This window comes from Maylandia zebra, linkage group LG16 (genome assembly GCF_041146795.1).
Source record: "Maylandia zebra isolate NMK-2024a linkage group LG16, Mzebra_GT3a, whole genome shotgun sequence".
Classification (NCBI taxonomy): Eukaryota; Metazoa; Chordata; class Actinopteri; order Cichliformes; family Cichlidae; genus Maylandia; species Maylandia zebra.
Window position 1 is genome coordinate 33,283,559 of NC_135182.1, and position 24,775 is coordinate 33,308,333.

The window sequence follows — 24,775 nt, forward strand, 5'->3', positions numbered from 1 at the left end:
TTGCCATAAATATTAGTAAAAATAAAAGTCACTTTAAACATCAACTCAAAAACAACAACCTGAAACTGGTTCTGTGCTTAATAATTAATACAAAACATTAAACTTTTAGTCAAGACAACGTCTTTACCATCCCACCATCAATGTTTGACAGTCTAATAATAGAGTCACTCTGATATTCTGATGCCTGTTGAAACCAATTTACCAAATACCAACTGAGCTATGAACTATTCAACTGACAACTGAAGCTATTCATAAAGGCTATGAGTGAGTTTTTAAAATAGATTAATGTAGCTGGTCTGAGGTCTTTAGGTTTAAAATGCATACTGTACTTCTCCCTATATTGGTAACTGACATGTAAAATATTTTAAGTATGAGTTTGTGCATTTCAGTGTTTATCAAAGTGTGTAAACATTTTTTGCCCTGTATTGACTCATCTACACATTTCTTTTATTCCCCTCAGTATATTGCATAAAAACTGTAAAAACTATTTACACAAAATTACAAAGGTAGCTTTGGCTCGGATAAAACATTAAAAATACAGACACTGCCTTGTTTCTGTAGAGAAACGAATATTTTCTAATGCCTAGAAATTATATTATTAACAACCACTGGTTTTTATCCAGAAAACATGTGGAAACAAGAGAATCAGAATGCTCTCAGGTTTATTCTATTCCGAGTAAGATCTTCAGTAGGACTGTCTGGAAACCAGACTGACTTCTTATATCAGATCACAGCACACAGAAGTATTTCTCTGTTCCACTTCCTACATGGAGTTCCTCAGCCCAGGCAGAGTGAGATCATACCTTCAGAGAAAAGAAGCATGAAATGTTCATAAGATCATTAAGCATCAAATAAGCATGCATACTCTGCTTTTTTAGGGTCCATGCCCTACAACCAGATTTGGTCAACCAGTTCTTTACAAAACGTGTATTTGTTGCTGCAAGTTAAATGAGTTTTCCTGTTACTGGGTGGCTCTATTGCACAAAGTAATAAGAATTCATTTCCACTGAGATGTCAAGGAGGCTCGCAGAGTCACAGTCATGAAAAATTGATCTTGTTTCACTGGAATCAGACTTGTGAAATTTGAAAATGGACAAAATGGAGAAGTGCAGATAAAATAACAAATATGCAACTTCACCAGGAGTTCAGGTTGGAACCATTATTACGTAAGAACCATAGCATAACTGTTTCCAAATCATGTTTAACACTCGTCTTTTAAAAGCACACAAACATTTGCCATTTGAAGAGATCATCCTGTTTTAACAGGTGTAGTTTATTATTGTTTTGCTGAAATATGCAAGGCCTTTCCTTGAAAAAGGCATCACCTGGACGAGAGCATAAGTTCCTCTAAAGCAGTGACAGTGACTTTCCAGATGTGTAAGCCCTTAGATTGCAAGTCTTTACTTGTTTTTTTTTTTTATATATTTGAATATTTTAATAACCTTTGCCAAAAAAATTTGTTTCTTTTCAGTTTCACTTACTTTTCTATCCCTTTGTTGCCCTCTCCCAACTTTTCTGGACCATGTTACAGCTATGAAATTTGAAATAAGGTAATACTTTCTTGAAGGTTTCTCAGTTTAAACATTTCATATGTTTAAATTCTATATTCTATTATGGGTTTATATATATTTGCAAATCATTTTGAATTTTTATTTATGTTTTACACAGTTTCCTAACATTTTTGGAATTGTGATTGTTCTCTGTAATCTGACCACAAGTTTATCTGTACTTCAGCTAAATGAACTAAAACACAGAAACACAGAAACATTTGTCTTCTTATGCCTCGCAATTGTGTAATTGGTACAAAAACAATGTGAGACTTCCATAAAAGCAGCAAGGAAGTTCCAGGAAGTTATATAGAAAAAAGGAAACCAGTTAAAAAGTGCCCAGCAACAAAGGTGCAGGCAGATTTTATTACTGCTGGACAAAGCCGCTGTAGCTGTTTCCATTATTTGTGCTAAGTCAATGAGCTGCAGGCTTGAGCTTCATTTACCACCAGATAAGACAGAGGAATAGAGAACCATCAATCTTATCTAACTCTCAGCAAGAAAGTCAATATGTGAATTTTCCTCAAACTGTTCCTTTAATTAAGCTGGTCAGGGAGGATTTTCTTTACAAACTGATGACCGCAAGACAATAAAAGAAGGAAGTATTGATACTTAAAGTCAGCACATTCACATTCAGTGTCACATAAATCTAATTGTAATAAGAGAAAACTGGCCCCCTTACCACGCTGTGACGCCTTTGACTAGATCGATTTCTGATAAATCTATTATTACCTGCAGAAAGAAGCAGAACTGCCATCAGTTGTCTGGAACAAGCTGCAAAAGTGTGATAGTGAAAGCAGCTAGGATTTCAATTTATGCCACATATGAAGAAAATAAAATAAATATTTAAACCACAATGAAGAAAAGTAGGAAAATGAGAGGTCGCATATTTGTCTGAAGAATGAGTAAACACATAAAGCAGTTTAGCTGAGTTAGAGAGATTTAAGCTTTTAAGGCTTTGAAGCTTGTGACAGGAAGAAAAATGCAGAATTTACCAGGAGCAGCATGAGTGTTATTAGCACAAAAAATATTGCTTATTTTTGTTACAATTGTTATGATAGCAGTACTTGTTATTTAAAAATATTTAAAAAATAGTTTTCAAGTTATATTTTCATAAACCATGCAATATATGTTTAGGATTTTTTTAATAAAAAGCAAATGTCAGCATAAATATGTATAAGAAAAAAAATGTACATGTATAAATATTGTTCCATATAGTTTTATATTTTTTTATATATTTTAAGACATCAATACCAAATGAGTAGTTCAGCTTCAAAATGAGCTTAACATACCGAACCTATGTCCTTTCTCTCTTGAGAGACCAAAATGCTGTTGTTTTTCACAGACACATCCAACTTCCTAGCTTGTGCTTCTTGAAGTAACACATCAAACTCAAACCTGTGATGAAAGCAGGTAAAGAAAGTGACACCATCTCAGTGTCTGCTTTAAAGACACACAAACTACAAAGTATAAAAATATAAATTATTCCTTTACAACAAACAAATGGTGAATGAGCGTATTAGACTTACTTTTCATTGAAGACGGGATTGATCATCCTCTTCTTGACATGCGTCTTCTTACGATGCTTCCAGGTTTGGTCGGGGAGGAGATACAGGCGGACATAAGAGTCTGTGCCGTGCTCACTGCAGGGCAACAAGTTCCTGTGTGGGAGAGGCCACGGTATTTAGGAGAACTGTTTCTGTATATTTTAATTAAAGCCTTTTAATAACTTAAATGGTAATGAGGACAGATTTTTGTGACATACCTGCATCTGATTATAAAGACTATAAGCTTATGTTTCAGGGTTGCATAGCGTACATTTAGCTCAATCTCTCCAAATGAGCCCTGATGATTCCTAATGGCTCTAAAGAGAAAAAATTGCAAAGGTCAGTTTCATTTTTATACTTTTTTGAAAATGCAGCATCCAGCTCAGTTCAGGATATCTTTGGAAAGGTTAGAAGTTGACATTAAAGGACACGCAGAGAACAAAGTCTCACTCTGGAAATAAGAATTCATCCGAGGGGTCAAAACTGGATGAAGTGATGGAGTTCTGTGACAGCAGGCTGTGAGAGGTCAACCGGCGCACAATCGCAGATGATTTCCTTTTCTTAGATGCCTGGAAGGAGCCACGGCCTTGAGCTAAATAACCTTGATTTGGTGAAGCTGTCTCTTGGTTCGGAGTTGAGGGACCAGGGTTATTGTTGGAGGAAACTGTGTGAGGGGAAGATGGAGCATCGGAGGGACTGGAGACTGAGGTATTCCCTGCTTTTCTGGCCTGTTGCTGTTTGACTTCTGAAGAAGGATTGATGAAAGTCTTGGGTGGAGGCTCTTCCAAATTAAGAATCTGTGTGAGGTAAAAGACATGAGCAATGCTACTTATGACAGAGGTGAATAAGACAATGAGAAAACCAACAGAGAACATTTGCTTTGTACAGGAAGACAGATGGATGTGTGTGTGTGTGCATGCCCACCCTGAGCGTGGCCTTCAGTTTGATCTGGCTGTTTGCTCCAGAGTGCTCTAGCAGGAAGTATTGGTCTAGAGTCAGGTCTGAGGTGTTGAGGAGGCGACTAAGGGGCAGGTTGAGAACACCGAGGTGATTCTTCTTCTCAGGCTCTTTGACCTGAACCACATGAATAAAAAAAATATTTAAAAAAACACAAATTACATTAACCTCATGAAGAGATCAGATAGACTGAAAGAGGTCTGGGTTCAGAATATGCTTCAGAATCATTTGTGTCAATTGTAGTAAAAGTTTCATTCTGAGTCAAAATTGGACAATTAAATGGGAACATGATAAATATAGCACTATATTTTTTTTTTATTAGCAGCAGTGATTATAGTCAAGTTTTTAAAAACAATACTTTCCAAATGGTTGTTTTTGACAGCAATTTGTTCTGGATTAAAAAACAAACCTGAACAAAGAGCTGCTGCGTGTTGACGTCACGCACAAAGAAGGTGAAGCCCTCCTCCCACACCGGGTCTTTGGAAGCATACACAACCTGGAGAAACAGTGCATCAGTAGTAATTCAAGTTATTCACTGCAAAAAGATGACACAGTTACTGTGCTTTGCGTTTGTAACTGCAGTATTTTTTTCGACGGACTTTATAATAGTTTCACTGATCTAGAGTCAAAATGCTTCCAGATAAAATGCAGTCAAAATGTATTTATTTTGGATCACTAAACCTAAAAATGTTGCTTAAAACTGTTGGTAGGTAAGTGACACACGTTCTTATTTGAAACCAGAAATGACAAAAATTGAATTTAAGACTTGAATTTTGCCAAAAATGCAGGTAGGTGCTCATTTTCAGATGAGTTCTCATCCCAAACTATTCTTCAGTTTTATTGAATTTAGGCTTTTATCAAATTTCAAATGAATTGATATCTCCATTTGATCTGTAGACCTCTACTCTAACCTCAGTTTTGATCTTCCTGGTAGCGGAAATGGTCTAAAATCTGTAAATATCATAAAAGTGACTTTTTCATTCATAACAAATTGTAACTTAATGAAAAAAGGTGAAGCACTACCATTTAAAGCAAGTGCCCATACAGCTATAACAACAGCTTTAATGATCATATTTGATATCATAGGGGAAAGTTATGTGTTTTTATGGTAAAGTGAGAGCAATACCTTGCTTTTCTGAACATTGCTGTCAATGGAAAATTCAACAAAGCTGTTGGGAAAGGCTGCTCTCTTTGTGATCTGAAAACAAAGCAAAACAATGACCTGGTCAGAACATCCGTAGAGCTCTATTCCAATTCCAATACGGTCAAGTGGATCTGTTTCTTTCAGTCAGTGTCAATATAAAAAAACATATAACCTGCCTTGTAATTGTAAACCTCTGCAAACCAGGTTAGGTAGCAGTTTACATCTGATCCATATTTTTTTCCTGTTTTTTGTGTGAATTTTGTCATAATTATGTGATGAATTCTGTGTGCTTTGTGAGATCTCCGTGACCTTTTTCCTATAACCGGGTGAATATTTTGGATTTTTATATTGACTTTAAATGTGTTTTGAAGAACTAGTTTATCTGGTTGTTTATACTCATATTTTAAATGTAGTTGATTCTGCAGGAAATCGACGTTCAAATTTTTGGTAAGACCAAGACCAAGTCCCATGTAATTAAATGGAATTTCACAGAATTTTATTTGAAATTACTGTGTAATTATATTTACCCACAAATCCTTAAAGGTAGGCACAAAAGGGAGGTAACAAGTCAGCTTTTTTACAGGAAACAAAGAATAATTATAGTAAATGTGATTGCTGCATAACCAATTGTAAGCAGTGTTTAATTAATACAGTGACCGAGGAATCCTGCGAACACTCAGGATGAAGTCCTCATTAGGAGAATGGTTCACGGTGTCTCTATGGATTTGTAAATGTCATTTATCAAATGTATGTATGAGTTTGAGTGGGATTATATAAACATATAATTGCAACTACTTTACTATTTCATTTTTCACCTGGATTCTCTGGTAGCATTCTTATGACACTCCTTTCATAAAAATATTATTTGGCTTGTACAAAACCAAAATTGGGAGTCTTCCAACAATAAACTGCAACGTTCTTTATTCAACTCTGTAATAAACCACACCACCAACTAAGACGAGGAAGAAGAAAAACATTTATGCTGACAATCATTACTGAAGCAGAAAAAAAATACTAATGGCCAACCTGCATCTTTACACTTCCAAATAATGATGCATAAAGATAAGAAATTAAGTTTTCAGTTTATTTTTATCCTGCATTTTCACATTATAACCAGCAGAGGACAGTACTAATGAAATTAGGAAACCTTGAATTGAGAAAAGAGTAAAAGAGTTTTGTTATTTAAAAAAAAAAAATCCTCAATAATTCTACCAGTTGGTTTATAATTATCTAAAATACCAGATGAATGGAATTCATATCAATTATGAAATCTGTGAAAGTAGAACCTTAATTTTTTTTTTCCTTTTGTTTCCTCCATGTTCTAAGTTTCCTTCCTGCATGTTTCTTAAGGCTGGGAAATTTAATCTGAACATGTCGTGGTTCAAGGAGTTAGATGAAGAGCAGCTGGCAATAACAGGCATATACAATTACAGGCATGCGCCAGACAAACTGGAAAGACCACCTCTGAACACGCACAGGCACATCTAGAACAGCTACAGAAAGCAGATGACCTGACTGATATGGTGTTTTGGCATCAATACACAAAAGCACTATCAGCTGCAGGACATTGAAATGAATTAAATAAAAGTAAAACAAAGCTTTTGTTTCAATATGCTCATCTATTATTGTAAAAGAAAACATACTCTCACTGGCAAACTCAATAAGCTTTGGGCTCCCAATAACCCCCAAAATCACGGATATTTTTATAAACATGTTTAGGACAGAAAGACATAAGGGTCCTCAACGTGATCAAAACAAGTGATAGTGAAGGACTTGCTTTGCTGTCTCTATTATTAGAGCTAATATTGCACATTTGATCCAAATATCTGTATAAATTTGGCATTAAAACAAATTGCAACAAGAAAAACAAGGACACAGCCTGATGCATTAATGCTAGAAAAGCTGTCGTCTTACCTGCGCTTCTTTTGAGTTCTTCCTGAGCCTCTGGTGGTCTGAGGTCTGAGCAGGACAAAAATACAGCTGAGAACATTTGCATGACAACAACAAGAACAATACTACTTATCAACAGAAGGTGCTTACAGGTAGATCTGTGGCATTGTCCAGATACACCGCAAGTATGGCACAGGCAAAGTTGTCATTGGACTGGGAGAAAATGTTGTGAGAGGAAAGAAATGTGATTTCCACAGCAGTTGGACACTGACACACATACAGCTGCTGCTTTTAGTTCAAAGTGAAATATACAAATTCGAATGTTATTTTGAAGAAATAGTGGGCTGCTGTACCTCCTGCAGTAGGCTGGTGTCAGTCTGAAGGGAAAACCACTGGAGCTTAAGATGAACTTCACCGTGTGGCACATCCTCCAAAGGAAACCACTGCAAGAGTAAGAGGATGTTTGAATGGCTTTAGTGCAAATAGAAAACCAGGAAAAATGGTAGCACATGCATTTTATATGAAACAGTGCACTGTGGTACAGAAATGTTGTGTTATGAAGATTAATCTATTGAACATTGATTTATTGATTAGCATTCAAATATCTCAGTGAATGCAGAAAAAAGATCTACCACAAAGTAAGAAAGCACGAGACAAGGCTAATCAAAAGGTATTGGCTGAAGCACATGCTTATTACGCCAACCCTTTTAACAGAAGATCTTTTAGCATGCAGCTCATGTACATACGGCTCGAAGCAAAGAGTAAAACAAAACAAAGAAAACAAGAGTTTCAGTATTATTATTATTGCTTTTTTCACTCTTGATTTATATATTTTTCTAATACTCTATTTTTAAACATGTCTTTAAACAAGGAAAATGAACTCCACCGTTTTAAATCACTGTGATAACTATTCCACAGGTTAACTCCTCTAACAGAAGCACATCTCTGCTTTATGTTCGTCCTTATCTTGTTTTTTTTAAGAAATCTGTTCCCCTTAAGTCATATTGACTCTCTCTGACTTTAAGCAGCTTCTGGGTACTGTGGCAAAGCAAGTTGTTTTGTGCTTTATCTGTGCCATTTTATATTCAACTAAATTATAAAATTTCAGGGTATTCAGATTAATAAACAAAATGTTAGTTAGTTCTATATAGTTCGATTGATTTATAATTCTTATAGCTCTTTTTTGTAACTCGGAAATAGGAAGAGTATTTGTTTATATGCATTACCCCATGTCTCAAGACAATAAGTCATATGGAAGCAACAGAGAACAATAAAGTGTGTATAATGATTTCTTGTTCAGGACATGCTTTGTTTTGTAGAGAATAGCAATGGTTTTTGAAATGTTTGCTTTCACGTGGTTTATATGAGACTTCCAGCTAAGCTTATCATCAGTTATCACTCCAAGAAATTTATTTTTGTACACTCTTTCAGTTTCAATTCCATTAACCCTGATTTTAGATACATTTTTCATTTGTCAGCTCTTCAGGGTAAAAGATCTCACCTGATCCATTTGTTTCTCTCTCTTCACTTCTCCCAAATCGAGCTTATAGCTAAAGCAGACAGCCAATGTAAAATACAAATCACATTGTTAATGTCAATATTAGTTAGATTTTTTATAAGCTCTTCATAGGTAAGAATCCACTGATGCCAGGAACTTTGAGAAGGGCTTTTCTTAGAATTTTACTGAGGCATAACTGACACGAGGACTGCAGCCTGCATGATGAGATAAGGAAAAGCCAAGAAAAACATCATCATAACTCAAAACTGTACGACATACCTTCCAAGGAAATCATCTTTATCTACATCTTCATCATACAGCTCCACTTCTAGCTCTTGGCCAGGAGCCTCGTGGACAACAAACTGCACAGATAAAAAAAGCGAGGAAGTTTTTAAAAGCACTAAGACGACAAGGTTACATGCAGAAAATGGAATATTAGATACTGATGCTGTACAACAATACAATGAAACAAGTAAAACCGAAGATGAGTGACACACCCAGCATTACAGGGTATGAAATACAGTCATGTGTTTGAATTTTGTGTGGGGGAGTTCGTGTTAGCCTACCTCATACACTTCATTCCATCTTGGATGTAGATTCTTTTTCACAGTCTTGCTTTTGAAGTGTATGTTGCCCACTCTGAGTGTGGCATAGGGGTCTGATTTGCCTTTCACTAAACCCATCACGTATGTGTCCATAGCCAGCAGGTCCCTGGCTTCCAGCAAGTGGACCCTCACCACCCCCTATGAGGAAAAAACACGAGATTCATATGAATGATAGTGTCTTTGTATAGGTAACAAGTAAAGGTAAAAATAGGTTTAAAGAGCAAATAGTTAACATATTTTTTTAATCTTAAAATTCACTGTGCTTATAAAAAAAATCCAAGTAGCTGCTGGTTATAAGGCGAAGCTAAATGTGTGAATTGGAAATGTGATGGTACTTACACGAGGAAGTGGAAACCTCATTTGGTCCATTTTGACCTGGTCTATGAGGGGAATACACATGCGGTTGGGCAACACTATAAAAGAAGCAATGATGTTCATGATGGTCTCCTCTGACAGTGAACTGTAAAGTGAAAGATGGAGTGAGACAAGCAAACATCAAAAATTCTGGATGAATCGGTAATAATAGGATTCTTTTTTTAAAGATTCTCTGACCTAAAGGCGGGGCTGCTCAAAAGGTTTGTCATGCCAGTCCAGTTTATTTTTAATGTCTGAAAAAAAGAGCGCTTTCGATAATATTAAACACACAACTACACTTCTCACAACTCCACACTGAGAAAATCTGTGGCCACTTACAGGGCGGCGAATGAAGAAAAAAGTGACTCCTCCCACCAGCGGTGTTTGACCAATAAGAGGCTCTAAAATAACTCTCATCATCCCCTGGAGCTGGAAGATTCAGTGAAAGTTTTACAAGAATAGTAAACATATGATACAGATGATGGAGAGAAAACAGGAAAATGAGATGCTCACTTTAACGCCTTTCACACCAGCTGTCATTGCTGAGTTCATGTCAGCACGAATGTCCACATCACCGTCATAACTGCAGAGTAAACTGAGCTGGTCAGACATAAATGATGGCAAGAGAAAACATCCTGCACACGACTTAGAATTTAAAGTAAAAAAAAAAAAAGTATTTGACCGACCTTATGTTCATGTCCAGAATCACTTCCCTATGTTCCACTTCATGTGTGTATGCTCTTATTCCAGTGATCTTGAGAGGCTGAAAATAAAGAAGCATTTAAAGAAAACCATTCAGCCACAACACATCACCTCCAACGCATTTCCAATGAATAAATGTCACTGGATATTAGGGTGGATTTCCAGGAGAACAAATACAAACTCGATTTAAAATGTAAATAAAAGCAAAATGCAAAATTTGCAAATCCCACAGACCTATAATTTATTCACAGTAGAACTGAGAAAATGGACCATTTTAAGAAAAAAAATACTCATAGTTCATTTTGAACTCCATGTCTTAAAAAGGTTTGGAGCATCTTAGAAAGAGAGAGTTTCTAAGAAGTAATGATGGACTGCAAAAACATGGATTGCCTGCAGTAGAAGAACTTTCACCAACTAAAAACATCAGAAGCAGAAAGAAGAGTGGTAAACGTGACTGCATCCCAACTTTTCTGAGACGTGTTGCTGCTATCACATTCAAAATGAGCTAACATTTTTCTTTAAATTATGTATTTTCTCACTTGAAATATTTGACATATTTTGTGTTCTGTTGTGAATGAAATACAGATTTATGAGATTTGCATTGCGTTCTGTTTTTATTTCCATTACAGTCACCCTATAATGTGTAGGGAGATGAAGACCCGAGTGCAGACTGAACACGAGTCATTGATTAGATCGTTGACAGATTTCAGAAAAGAAGCAAAGAATAAGGTACCACAGTATAACTGAAAAGTTGCTGAAAAACAACAAACTTGGAAACATACTAGGGCTATGGAACACTGAGAAAGGTGAACAGAAGTGCTGACAAGGGGAGACAGAAACTCTATATATATATATATATATATATATATATATATATATATATATATATATATATATATATATATATATATATATATATATATATATATATATATATATATATATATATATATATATATATATATATATATATATATATATATATATATATATATATATATATATATATATATATATATATATATATATATATATATATATCCAGCAGCTGGATAGCGTAGTGGTTAGACTACACGCCTTTGGAACAGAGGATCGCAAGTTCGATTCCTGCCTGGGGCGTCTGTATCCAGTAAGGGTCCTAAGGCTAGACCCCCTATGCTAAGCAAGCCTACCGCAGACATGAGCGAGACAGATAAATATGAAGGCATGCCGGCTCGGACGTCGCCCGGATCAACAAGGTCCGCGTCAGGTGTTGAGGAACCAGGGCACCCTGACGAAAAGTGGGCTACTGGAACAAGAAGGCATCGGTGGGCAAGAGACGAAAACAGGGCGTTGTTGGAATGCTACTATGCAAGTAACCCCGGCGGAAGGGGCTACATGAATAGGATGAGGGACCTATGGATTCTTCGACACCCAACATCCACAATGACGGCGAAACAACTAGTAGCTCAGTGTTCCAACATTCGAAAGAAGGGACTGCTCTCACAGCTAGAGATTGACGAGGTACAACACAAATGCTACGGCAAGGAGGAGTCAGGACGCCAGGTCAGGGGGGAGATATCATCACCCCCACCCGAGATTGGGTACATAGCCCCAAGTGCGATAGGAGAAGGATCGTTGAGTGCGAGAGGAACTGACCTGAAAAATAGGATCATGGCCAAGCTTGAAACCTGGATCCCGCGTAGCCGGTTACCAAGATTACGTGAAGTTCCCTCAGAAGGTCTGCTAGATGATGTTAATGCAGCACTACGGGCAATACCTACAACCACGATTACCGACACTAACAAGCTGATCTACAATACGGCAACAGTGATCAGTGAGATGCTTGGCTACAAGTTGAACAGCGACAAGGGGCAGTACCCCCCATGGAGAAGGAGGCTAGAGGGCAAGATCAAAGTAGCACGGAGGGAGGTTAGCCAACTAACGGAGTTGCAGAAAGGTAAGACAAATAAGGTGCCTAAGAAATACAGCAAGCTGTCCATACCTGAGGCCTTGGAAACTGCCAAGCAAAGACTCACAGCCTTGGCCAGCCGCTTGAGGAGGTACACCAGAGAGATAGAAGGCAGGAGAATAAACCAGCTGTTCTCCACAGAACCAGCAAAGGTGTACTCTCAGTGGCAAGGGAACAATAAGAGAACAGCACCACCAAGGCTGGAGACGGAGCAATACTGGAAGAGCATATGGGAGAAGGATGCAACCCATAACGGCAATGCTCAGTGGCTAGAGGATCTGAGGGCTGACCACAGCGACCTCCCTGAACAGGGTCCAGTAACCATCACAGTGGCAGATATCCAAGAAAGGGTCTCCAGTATGAAGAGTTGGACAGCACCAGGGCCCGACATGGTTCACGCCTACTGGCTGAAGAAGCTGACTGCACTCCACGAGCGTCTGGCAGCACAAATGAACCAGCTGCTAGTTAACGAGAGACACCCGGAATGGCTAACTGAAGGCCAGACGGTCCTGATCCCCAAGGACCCCAAGAAGGGACCGGTCCCCTCCAACTACCGACCAATAACCTGCCTCAGTACTACATGGAAGCTCCTGTCAGGCATCATATCGGCTAAGATGAACAGGCACATGGGTCAATACATGAGCGGGACACAGAAAGGAATTGGCAAGAATACCAGAGGCGCAAAACACCAGCTACTGGTAGACAGAACAATCAGCCGAGACTGCAAGACCAGACTGACCAACCTGTGCACTGCCTGGATTGATTACAAGAAGGCCTATGACTCAATGCCCCACAGCTGGATACTGGAATGCCTAGAATTGTACAAGATCAATGGGACCCTAAGAGCCTTCATCAGGAACTCAATGGGGATGTGGCGTACAACACTAGAGGCCAACTCCAAGCCCATAGCACAAGTCACCATCAAGTGCGGGATCTACCAAGGAGATGCTCTGTCCCCACTGCTGTTCTGCATAGGCCTGAACCCCCTCAGTGAGATCATTAACAAGACTGGCTACGGATACCGACTACAGAACGGAGCAGTTGTCAGCCACCTCCTGTACATGGATGACATCAAGCTGTATGCCAAGAGTGAACGAGACATCGATTCACTGATCCACACTACCAGGCTATACAGCAATGACATTGGAATGTCGTTCGGACTGGAGAAGTGTAGTCGGATGGTAACAAAGAGAGGGAAGGTAGTCAGAACTGAGGGGATTGAACTACCAGAAGGCAACATTGCAGACATAGAGGACAGTTACAAGTACCTGGGGATCCCACAGGCGAATGGGATCCATGAAGAGGCCGCTAGAAAAGCTGCAACCACCAAGTACCTGCAGAGGGTCAGGCAAGTCCTGAGGAGTCAGCTGAATGGTAAGAACAAGATCCGGGCCATCAACACGTACGCCCTGCCCGTGATCAGGTACCCTGCTGGGGTAATAGGCTGGCCAAAGGAGGAGATAGAAGCCACTGACATAAAGACAAGAAAGCTCCTTACCATGCATGGAGGGTTTCACCCCAAATCCAGCACCCTGAGGCTGTACGCTAAGCGGAAGGAAGGGGGCCGGGGACTGGTGAGTGTCAGCACCACAGTCCAGGATGAGACAACGAACATCCAAGAATACATTAGGAAGATGGCCCCAACTGACCGAGTGCTCAGTGAATACCTCAGGCAGCAGAAACCCAAGAAAGAGGAGGGAGACGAGGAACCATCATGGAAGGACAGGCCCCTGCACGGTATGTACCACCGGCAGATAGAGGAGGTGGCTGATATCCAGAAATCCTACCAGTGGCTGGACAAAGCTGGACTGAAAGACAGCACAGAGGCACTAATCATGGCAGCACAAGAACAAGCTCTGAGCACAAGATCCATAGAGGCTGGGGTCTATCACACCAGGCAAGACCCCAGGTGCAGGCTGTGTAAAGATGCCCCAGAGACAATCCAGCACATAACAGCAGGGTGCAAGATGCTAGCAGGCAAGGCATACATGGAACGCCATAACCAAGTGGCCGGCATAGTGTACAGGAACATCTGTGCCGAGTATAACCTGGAAGTCCCGAGGTCAAAATGGGAGATGCCCCCAAGGGTGGTGGAGAATGACCGAGCTAAGATCCTGTGGGACTTCCAGATACAGACGGACAAAATGGTGGTGGCTAACCAACCGGACATAGTGGTGGTAGACAAACAGAAGAAGATGGCCGTAGTGATCGATGTAGCGGTTCCGAATGACAGCAATATCAGGAAGAAGGAACACGAGAAGCTGGAGAAATACCAAGGGCTCAGAGAAGAGCTCGAGAGGATGTGGAGGGTGAAGGTAACGGTGGTCCCCGTGGTAATCGGAGCACTAGGTGCGGTGACTCCCAAGCTAGGCGAGTGGCTCCAGCAGATCCCAGGAACAACATCGGAGATCTCTGTCCAGAAGAGCGCAGTCCTGGGAACAGCTAAGATACTGCGCAGGACCCTCAAGCTCCCAGGCCTCTGGTAGAGGACCCGAGCTTGAAGGATAAACCGCCCGCAGGGGCGTGCTGGGTGTTTTTTTTTATATATATATATATATATACACACACATATATATATACACACATATATATATATATATATATATATATATACACACATATATATATATATATATATATATATATATATATATATATATATATATACATACACACACAGTGGAACGAAGCGTGCTACAAGCAACCAACTCCCAAAATGAAGCAGGAAAAGCAAACCTTAACAGGGAAAACACACAAATGAAAATGAAGGAGACTCAACGCAACAGGAAGTGACATTGAGGGAAAAACTAAACTCTAAAGCAACTGAGAACTAGGAACAAAAGAAAACACACAGAACACAGAATGAATGAAGTAAATGTAAACACTAAATAAGCCAGGAATTAAATAAATAATTAAACTAAACAAAACTTCAAAGTGCAAAAAGCTCAAAATGCTGGGTAGCAGCCACAGGACCATGACAGACCCAGTTCGTTTTCAGAACTGCACAAATCAAAGACACTCACAATGCGCCCAAAGTGGATTTTGGTAAAAGTAAAAGTTTTCAGTGAAGGACTGGAGAACCTGATGGACTGCTGGATGTTTTCTCTAAGTAGCTTCTCCATGTACGTCCCAAAAAAAGGCCACGCCTGCTTCAACACCTGACAACACATGACCAAAAAAACATGTGAACACTTGATTCAGAATAGCAAACTGAAATGTACTCACAACGTTAACTGAGATTAACACTAAAAGGCTTAATGTATCAAATGCTTTGTTTAGCTTTCTAAAATTACAATTTAGTTGTAAAATAATTTTGTTAGTAATTATTTAATATAGTTTGCACTTCCTGCAGTCTCCGTGTTGCTTTCAGCTAATCTATCTCTGACTTTGACCTTCTGTCCTCATGCTTTGCATCAAGGTGTAGGTTTTGTGTACTCTAGATCAGCAGGGCCTTAACCAGTTCGTGTTATAGAGGAATAACCGAATATCTTCTGGATTGTGTTTATTTTCAGCAGAATAGAAATCACAGTAATAGCTACAAAAGGTATATAAAGGCATAAAAGTTATCTGGCAGCACGGTGGCAGGGTGGATACCACTGTTGCTGCACAGCAAGAAGGTCCTGAGTTCAGTTCCTCCATCAGGCTGGGGTCATTCTGTGTGGAGTTGGCATGTTCTCCCCATGTTTGCGTGGGTTCCCTCCGGGTACTCTGGCTTCTTCCCATCGTCCAAAGACATGCAGTTTGTGGGGATAGGTTAATTGATTAATCTATATTGCCCATAGGTGTGAATGCAAATGGTTGTCTCTCTCTGTGTGTTAGTCCTGCGACAGACTGACGACCTGTCCAGGGGCGTATCGCGCCTCCCGCCCTATGACAGCTGGGATAGGCTCCAGTGCTGCCTGCAACCCTGAAAAGGATAAGCGGAAGCGAATGGCTGGACTATAAAAGGTATTATTAATGTCCTGTTGTGTGTATTGCCCAGCTGAATGTCTGACTGTGAGTGACTTTCCTTTGTTACGCTGGAGTTGATTTGCTAGGAATTTGCTTGATTTATTATTTTCTTTGAAATTGTTATTTCTAGGTTGTGTTCTTACATAAAATATTCTGTAATTCTCCCCATGGTTGTTGGCTTGGGTTTGTTATGTGTCTGTCTGTTAGTTTTTTTTACTTTTCCTTCAATAGCACATTCCAATTTTTGTCCTGTTTTTTCTTCTATAAGGAGCTTGCTTTTTCTGTTTAACAAAGTAAAAAAGGAGTTGTACAAAGAAAATCATTTGTTTCTATGAACTCTTTCTTTTTGTGTCAATTATGTCCATGAATAGGGACCTGGGTACAATTAAAATCTATAACATTTCCTGTATGAGGAGAACTTTTGTTTTGTTTCTGCCTGAAAACAAATACCACATACATTCCAAAAAACAAGTTGCTGCTTGTCTGTGTCACTGCATTCAGAATGCTGTGTTGGGTTGAGCACAGGTAGCTGACTTGGCCATTGAAGAATATCCATTATTGCCCTGCGAAACTCTTACACTATACTTTGGGTAATTGTCCATTTGATTTTTTGCTCTGTGAATGATAGATCTACCTCTTTAAGAGTGTTCTTGGCCTGGTTAGATGCAGTGAAGTTTTTCTTAACCATGGAAACAATTGTGTTATAATGCACTTTAGTTGTCTTCTGTGGTCTTTCTTTGCTTTTGGTGTTGCTGAGCTGGCTAGGGCATTGAATCTTTGTAAGAATATACCAGATTGTTAATTTGGCTGCAGGTTTTTGCTCTTTCTGTCTCTCTCTTTCTCTGAAAGGTTTTTGTTTTGTTTTGTTTTAGTCTCATAAAGTCCTTATTCACATGCATCAGCATGTTTTAGGAACTCCCATAAGTTCATTAGGTGACCATAAACTCTGATCAGTAATCTGGTAGGAATGATTCCTGGGAATTGTGGATGGAAGGACAGATGACAGACACCTCATCACTGCACAAACTCATCTGCAAGGTGAGCTGAAAATACTATACTTTAAAGTAAAGCTGGAAGTCAGCACTTCTATCATATATTGACTGTTTGATTTCAAATCCACTGTTGCGAAATACAGACGAAAAATTATTTTTTAAAAAAGAAGAGAAGAGAAACCTTTATTAGTCCCATACGTAGGAAATTTGTTGTGTCACAGCAGAAAGTGGAGAGTGCAAGTTACAGTAGTAAAACTTATCATTGTCCAAGATTTAATGGACCTAAGTGTAGCTGATTCAATATTTACAGACTAACTGATGTATTGGATACCAGATTTTATGATATTTGATGTGGGCTTATTTGGACATACTTTCAGTGCCAATTAAATCACCAATTAACTGAACATGCATGGAACAGGGTGAGCATGTAAACGCCACATAGAACGACAAAAGGTTCAAACCAGGAGTCATGGTGCTACCACTTCACACCCCCCAAATATGGGACAAGTAAGGCAGTTCTGACTCTCATTACATGCAGCACAGTACATTTTAAAAATAAGTGGTGCCAAGTTCTGGTTAGGTCTAACTAGACTGTTGAATAAACTAATCAACAATGACTCCATTTTTTTTCTTTTTGACTGATTTTTAACATGCCATAATTTTGCATTTATATGAAACTAACAGATTTTTCTTTAAATCTGTTAAAAATCATTATTTGGTGCATGTTGTTAGGTTCCATATGGCATAAGCAGCAGATCCACTGTTGGAATGGCTGCAGTGTGCCTACATGTTCTCTCTCCCACATTTTCCATCTTTCTTCCAATGTTTGTGTCAAAATAAAGATGACAATTGTCATAAATTAGCCTAAAAATGCATCAAAAGAACAAAACATTACAAATATGGGCGGGATTCTACTTGATCTTAATGAGGTCACCTAAAGGTATCCAGTACAGCCCGATCCGGCAGGGAGGTGTGGGACGCCAGATCAGGCGCCCCCTGTTTTTGTCTTACTTCTCTCTATCGCCTTTTCTATCCCTTTCAAGAAGTTAGGCTCCATAAATGCTAAAGAGGTAAGTATTATTTCTCAGTTGCAGTGAATAGATAGAAAATAAACTGTGGGAAACTAAACAGAAGAAAGAAGAAGAGAAATAACAAGTTAACATAAACCAGTGACACACTCCAGGGCCTGATCAACCCTGGCAGGGCCTCCTTGATGAGGGTGTCTAGTGATGATGGCCGAAATACCCGATGAATCCAATTTGTCCTAAATTTTAAAATCATAAGCTAGATCAGATCTCTAATCCTTAAACCTAACCAAGGAAGGAAAATGTCAGATTAGCCTGGGTAAAAGTCACACAACGATGCGTGCTGCTGACAAAGTTTCTGGGCTGCCTTTCCTCATAACAGCCATCCCTCAAGAGTCTCTCCATCTAAAGCAGTGCATTATCAGGGATTGTAGCATCTAGTCCTTCTTACTGAATCACCCTACAGTCCATATTCAAACCTTTTATGGTTGTAAAGCTGAAACAGTTGATTGTTATAGATACTTGAGACTCTGGCTGGATGATAAAGAGACTTTTCTACAAAAAAAAAAAGAAAAAAGATGAAGATCTGGTTTTTATATAGTTTTTTTTTTAAAATCTCATTCATAAGCTGCAAGATCATTGCACAACCCACAATTTTGTCTCCACTTGATTATGGTGCTATTGTTTTATGAGTGCATCTATATCCACCTTAAGGTCTCTAATGGGAGTTTTTCCTTCACACTGTTTCCAAAGTGCTTGCTCAGTGAGTCATATGTTGTCTGTATGCATTATTGTCAGGTCTAATTAACAATATAAAGCACCTTGAGGTGACTGTTGTTGTGATATGACGCTGTATAAATAAAATTGAATTGAATTAATTTGAATTAAATTCTGTGTATCACAGTGCATAATGTGAAAATTTTAAATTGTTGTATTTGTGCATCTGCAACTACTCTTGCACCTGTTTTTAGTCTTCACTGTTAACCTTTGCTGTATTTTTCACAGTAAAATACCACAAAATGCCCAGTAACTTACCTGAAAACATTTCTACAGTTAATTACTGTAATTTGCTTTGCATTATGGGTATATTAAGGTTATTTACATTTACTTACTGTATTTTTTAAAATTGCGGTAGTAGTTATACCTACCGTTAACACATTAGCAGTAGTGCTACTGTATTATGTGATTTGAATGGTTCATCATACTGTTTGTGTATTTTTACTCTTTCAGTGGTTGGTTGCAATAGTGCATTACATTTTAACTCTTTCACTGCCAACCATTTCCAGATTTTCCTCCAACCTATGCCATTTGTCAGTATGATACCAGTGAAAGTATTATGGTTTTGACTTTTTAGGGGACTTGCCTGTGTGTAAGGTTCAAGAATTCTGATCATCTAATCTGCTGCATGCAGTTGTATGCACATGCACAGCTGCTGCAAATGTGTGCTTGCCACTGCGTTGCCAAAGGCGAACTTCAGTCAGTGGAGAATATTGTAATAATTTGGCGGAGGCTTCTCAGTCGAGCAGTAACTGAATTGCTCATTTACTGAACGTGCAACATGTACAGAACTCTTCTGGGAACTAGTCAACCCAACTTAGTGAAACACACACTGAATGCATGCTGGCCCACCCACCTACCTCTACCAACCACCACTCCATATCCTGACTGACATGACCTGTGATCCAGTGATTGACAGGAGAGGAAAGACAGTCCAACTTTGTTAACTCTTCATTACGATATGCTCGAGAGGACAAAAGATTTTGCACCTCGTTATTGTTGGGCCTCTGTGTGGAAACTGCAAACGGGACGTCATAAGGTAATGCAAAGGACTCTCCTACCTAACATACTCGTTTATTAATTCTTAAGAGCATATATATTTTTTGTGTGTGGGGGGAGGGGGCTTAAAATCGGTGTTAGCTTGGTCGGAATAGCACATTAGCTGAATTATTCTGGAAAAAATAGGTTGTGTGTGTTTTTTTCTTTTCTTATTTAAATATATATTTAGATATATATTTTCCACGGGGAGGGGCGAAGAACACAGGCGCAACGACAGTCTTTGTCTTTTTCCCGCCGAGTGTGGTGCATTGTTCTCCTGGGCTTCTGTTCTATGACTATTGAGAAGCTAGCCACGCTAACAGTGGGACATTTAGCTTCAGCTAAAGCAGCAGGTAAAAATACACATTTAATGAGAATAAAGAAAGACAATTTTTTTTTGGAAATTTAGAGACTGCTAAAACAATCTTATCCAGTTTTGAGCTTGCTCATGTAGGTTAGCCTGCTTTATTTAATTTTGTGTGAGCTGCAGTACACAACATTAAAAAGTTAATATAACATTAGGTTGGTGGCGTGAGGAACTCCAACCTAAGTTTAATATTTATTATTATTTTTTTAGGTGGGAAGGGGAGCATGTTTTTTTCCCTTTAATGCAACGTCTTCCAGGGTCTTTTTCATAGGAAAACCGTGTAACGTCTGTGTTAGGTTGGTCAAAAGAGCAATTAGTTGAATTATTCTGGAAAAGATGGGTTGTGTGTTTTTTTTCTTTTATTTACTTATGTAAATATATTTTTCAAGGGTTAAATAAATGCAACATTAAATTAACAATTGTCTCTCTGTCTTTTCCCGCCCAGTGTGGTGCATTGCTGTCCTCCTGCCCTTGCTGGCTGCGCTGACAGTGTGATGTAGCCTCAGTGTTTGTGTTTTAAAGGCTTTTTCCACCAAGATGTCTGTTGAGAGAGAGATGACCTTACCCATCACACCAAGGGTAATAGCGCTTGGTAAGTAAATACTTTCAATCCTCTTGTAATATTTTTGTAAAAAATCTATGTAATTATTGTGGTATTTGTACCCACAACAACTTACTTAACAGGGGTTTGTCTGTTTTATATTGTATAAAAATAGAATACACACAGTTTGCTGCTGTTTCTCTTATTTATTATACACAATGACCAACAGGAAAAAACAGCCTAACATTTCAGCACAGGCCAAAATGCCAAAACATTAGGCAGTTTTTTCCTGTAATTGATCATAATTTTCATTACATAATAAATAATAAGAGAAATAGCAGCAAACTGTGTGGATTCTATTTTTGTACAGTGTGAGGCCTGCTATCCAGCATTCTTGTGGAAACCTTATTTGTAACGGTGAGCACATTGTCTTATTGGACTCTTGTCTGTTTTTAGGGAATAATTTCATGTCTGCAAGCCGCTGGATGATCAGTTTGGAGGGCAAGGCATTTTATGAGCCTGAGCAGATGCATGACTTTGCCAGCACCCTTGCTGTCTTCTTTGCGTCATACTACGTTTTCAACCTTGAGTATCAGGAGTCAGCGTCCATCACACAGGAGATGATACAGAGGTAAATACTTTACACCATTAAAGCTTACACCATTTAAGAATGAAATATATGTGATAGCTTGACTACAGTTGCAGAAACATATAAGTGATTGCTGTAATGTATGTTTTAATTTTGAAATTAAAGCAGCCTTTTTTCCGTTAAAAGGTTCTTTGTGAGGATCAATCCAGACATGGGAACAAAATGCCCTGCAAAACTTGGTACAAGCTGCAAGACAGGTCGTGTCGTAAAGAGGAAGGTTACAAGCATCAGCCCTCGGATCACCACCTTCCTCCAGCGGCTCTCTGAGTTTGAATGGAGGACTTCCAACTAGGTAAGAATACAGAGATGATAATATCTTTTACATAGCTGATAATTATATACATACTGTACACTCATCCATACAACAGTATGAATGATCTCAGACAGATGTGAACAAGTGAATAACCTGAGCAAACATGAATATTGATGATGTGTCTTTGACAGGTGGTGATAAAGACTACACTGAACCCGACCATCCTGGTAACGGAAATCTAAATCCCATGTCACATTCTATTTCCTGGGACCCACTGATAATTATTACATTTTGTAAATGATTTTTGTTTTACAATTGTAATAGTTTATTTAATGTTCATGCTGGTGGGTTTGACCTGTTTTTAGTGGAATGAAAAACTGTTTTCCTTAAAAAAATCAGACACAGAAAGGTGAAGGACTGTGTAGTTTTCATGTACGCTTCTATTTATTTTGGTTATTGACATTGTTTTTATTCAGTTGAAAAATGTTTTTCTTGTTAAAAAAAATATCAACAATAAATGTTGGTTTAATTCACTATTCTGAGACTACTTTATTGAATTATATTGTTTTTTGTAAATGTTCTTATATTGAATATGAATGTTAACATTATTTTTATTTGCTGTAAAACACAATTACAGTCTAAACAAATTATACTGTACACAATTACAGTGTTATACCATAAACCACATTTGCAGTACAGTGATACTATAAAACTTAATCACGGTAAGTCTTTCTAACTGTAAACCACGTTTACAGTAAAGCTGTTATACTGTAATATATGTTTACAGTAAAGTGGTTGAACTGTAAAACATCACAACAGTAAAGATACTGTAGATCAGTAATTACAGTAACTTACTGGCAATAGTGTTGCCAGTAAGTTGCTGTAAAAATACAATAAAATGTCTAACAGTGTTGGTATCTTTCTTGAAAAAGAGATTTCAATCTCACCGAGAGAACCTGTTTAAAAAAAAGGACTTAATAGATAATATCACTCTTAACATGTGAAAAATGTTTGAATACTGTACCTTGTTAAGCCAGTGAACCTTCTCTACATCAGAGAATTGCACCTTTGGGGGAAAAGCATTAAAGTTAAAATCTTGATGCATGCTCAATCATCCAGGTAAGTCAATCTCCAAAAGTTGATTCTGTTCATCTGGACGAAGCGTTTTGTGGGAGAAACGTTTCGTCACTCATCCAAGTGAAACGTTTCTCCCACAAAACGCTTCGTCCAGATGAACAGAATCAACTTTTGGACATTAAAGTTAAAAGTTGATGTGTCACAGTGTCATGCATGACGGCGTTGGTGGAAGACGAAGAGGTGTGGTGATTAAAAACCTCCCTCAGAAGTTTAGGCTGTAACAGAAAAACAGAACATACCCAGGATGCCATCGGTAAGGCACTTCTCAGCTCGGTTTTGATCGCGCGTTTTTCATTGTCCACTAAGTCGATGGCTGATGTGATCCGGGCGACTTTCCATTGGCGATTTTTCTTCCAGTAGGTGAGCATAAACACGCACAGCAATACCCAGCTGATGTTGATGCCCAGATAGCCTAACAGATACACAGGGTAGCAGATGAACACCGCTCTCCCGCAGTACATCACGAACTCTATTATTACGTGGTTAACAGTCGAGGAGCTCAGCCTGTCCGTGCACTGCATGCTTTCGGACGGTTTCTGTGCCATCGGGTCAGACACGGTCTGAGGACCTGGTTCAGAAAACGCACTTATTGTATGATCAGAGGGCGAACAACTTTCTGTGTATTTCATTTCATTTTCATTTGAAAAGTAGACAAACCAGTCCTCCCCACTTACCTCGCGCTCATAGTAGTCCTAAACCTTCTCCGTGTTTTTTTTTTTAAACAAAAATAAATATGCAGGATAAAATGACGGAAATAAATCCAGACCTGGAACTTAGATTTCCACGCTGTATGCCTATTCTGCACCGGGAGGTGCTGTGTAAGTCAGTGCCAAAACACCCCGAACCATATTGTTGATGTTGTAACTACACAGTAACGTCATCAGGGCACGAGCGCACAATCACACGCACGTTGTTGCACTTTTGATTCCTTACTGGCACCTACTGTGTCAGTAGTGCGCTTCAAGTCAGGACTTTCCACGCACACGGAGATGTGCTTATAAGGTCTCGGTTCTCTTTGGATCTTAAAATTCCTCAGTGATGAAGTTTAACAAATACAGATACAGATCCTCTCTTACTGAACCCGACTTTATTGCGCTCGTTTAAGTCCCAAACAGACCGCATTTCTCTCCATGGACAAGAAAAAAAGGAACGGAGAAATAGCAGATGACGTAATTAACAAAAAGGAAACTTATATATTTTTTGTTACCAATTCTCATCTTTCTTTTATCATTATTTCAATTCATGTTTTCATTCATATCTTTATTTAGCTTCATTTGATTTTTTTTTTTTGTCTTTTTCTTAGTATTATCATTACCATCAGTAGTGGTACAAATAGTACTGGCGGTGGTATTATTACTTATATTGTTATTATTACCAATATTTTTAATATTATTACTGATATTATTATTATTTAATGATGACTCATCTAACCACATAATGTAGATCCCCATATCCACGCATTGGGTTCAACCACATGAAACTCACACCCAGTTTTAATTGAATGCAAACTCTACAAATATGTACAAATGTTTGTTTGTTTGTTTGTGTTCTACTCTTTTTCAATGTATTCTTTTTCTCGTTTGTGTCAGTGCACATTTTCTTCATAGTTGTTTTTGGCAATGCTGATTAATTCTGGCATTTTCACTATGCATGTTTCACATTTTTATTACCCACTTGTAAACATCTACTCTTACCAGTAGCAGTTTATAAGAGAAAATATATTGAGCAGAATCAAATTGCGTGTGGTTTGTGTGGCCCCCCCACAACGGTCCCAGTTTCACTTAAGCTAGACATCAAGATTGAGCTGGAAAGGATGTGCAGCAGGTTATGGTGTAAGGGCAGAGATGGTA

The 24,775-nt window shown here is 38.6% G+C and overlaps 2 protein-coding genes across 4 annotated transcripts; one reads left to right on the forward strand and one right to left on the reverse strand.

Annotated features, from left to right (window-relative positions):
* Nucleotides 1-23,784, reverse strand: LOC112433957 (extended synaptotagmin-3-like). Its single transcript, XM_076875347.1, has 24 exons — nt 23,600-23,784; nt 23,165-23,493; nt 22,813-22,854; nt 15,219-15,353; nt 10,229-10,305; nt 10,056-10,125; nt 9,882-9,971; nt 9,741-9,796; nt 9,528-9,648; nt 9,150-9,326; nt 8,863-8,945; nt 8,587-8,635; nt 7,439-7,528; nt 7,236-7,298; nt 7,110-7,154; nt 5,178-5,249; nt 4,461-4,547; nt 4,019-4,168; nt 3,545-3,891; nt 3,313-3,411; nt 3,077-3,208; nt 2,840-2,945; nt 2,230-2,279; nt 1-803 (listed from the first exon to the last, which is right to left on the reverse strand). Exons 2-24 carry the CDS (start codon nt 23,468-23,470, stop codon nt 764-766), a joined length of 2,487 nt encoding a protein of 828 aa, XP_076731462.1. The 5' UTR covers nt 23,471-23,493; nt 23,600-23,784; the 3' UTR covers nt 1-763.
* LOC143413089 (uncharacterized) lies at nt 19,794-22,326 on the forward strand. 3 transcript variants are annotated; one of them, XR_013093662.1, is made up of 5 exons: nt 19,794-19,979; nt 20,791-20,924; nt 21,343-21,517; nt 21,662-21,827; nt 21,980-22,326. XR_013093662.1 is itself a non-coding variant. In XM_076875349.1 (5 exons), exons 2-4 carry the CDS (start codon nt 20,883-20,885, stop codon nt 21,825-21,827), a joined length of 396 nt encoding a protein of 131 aa, XP_076731464.1. In that variant the 5' UTR covers nt 19,826-19,979; nt 20,836-20,882; the 3' UTR covers nt 21,980-22,326. The 3 variants fall into 3 exon arrangements, 2 of the variants coding, with proteins under 2 accessions (XP_076731464.1, XP_076731463.1); XM_076875349.1 differs by having other exon boundaries at nt 19,826-19,979; nt 20,836-20,937; XM_076875348.1 differs by having other exon boundaries at nt 19,827-19,979; nt 20,791-20,937.
* Nucleotides 23,785-24,775: the final 991 nt, after the last annotated feature.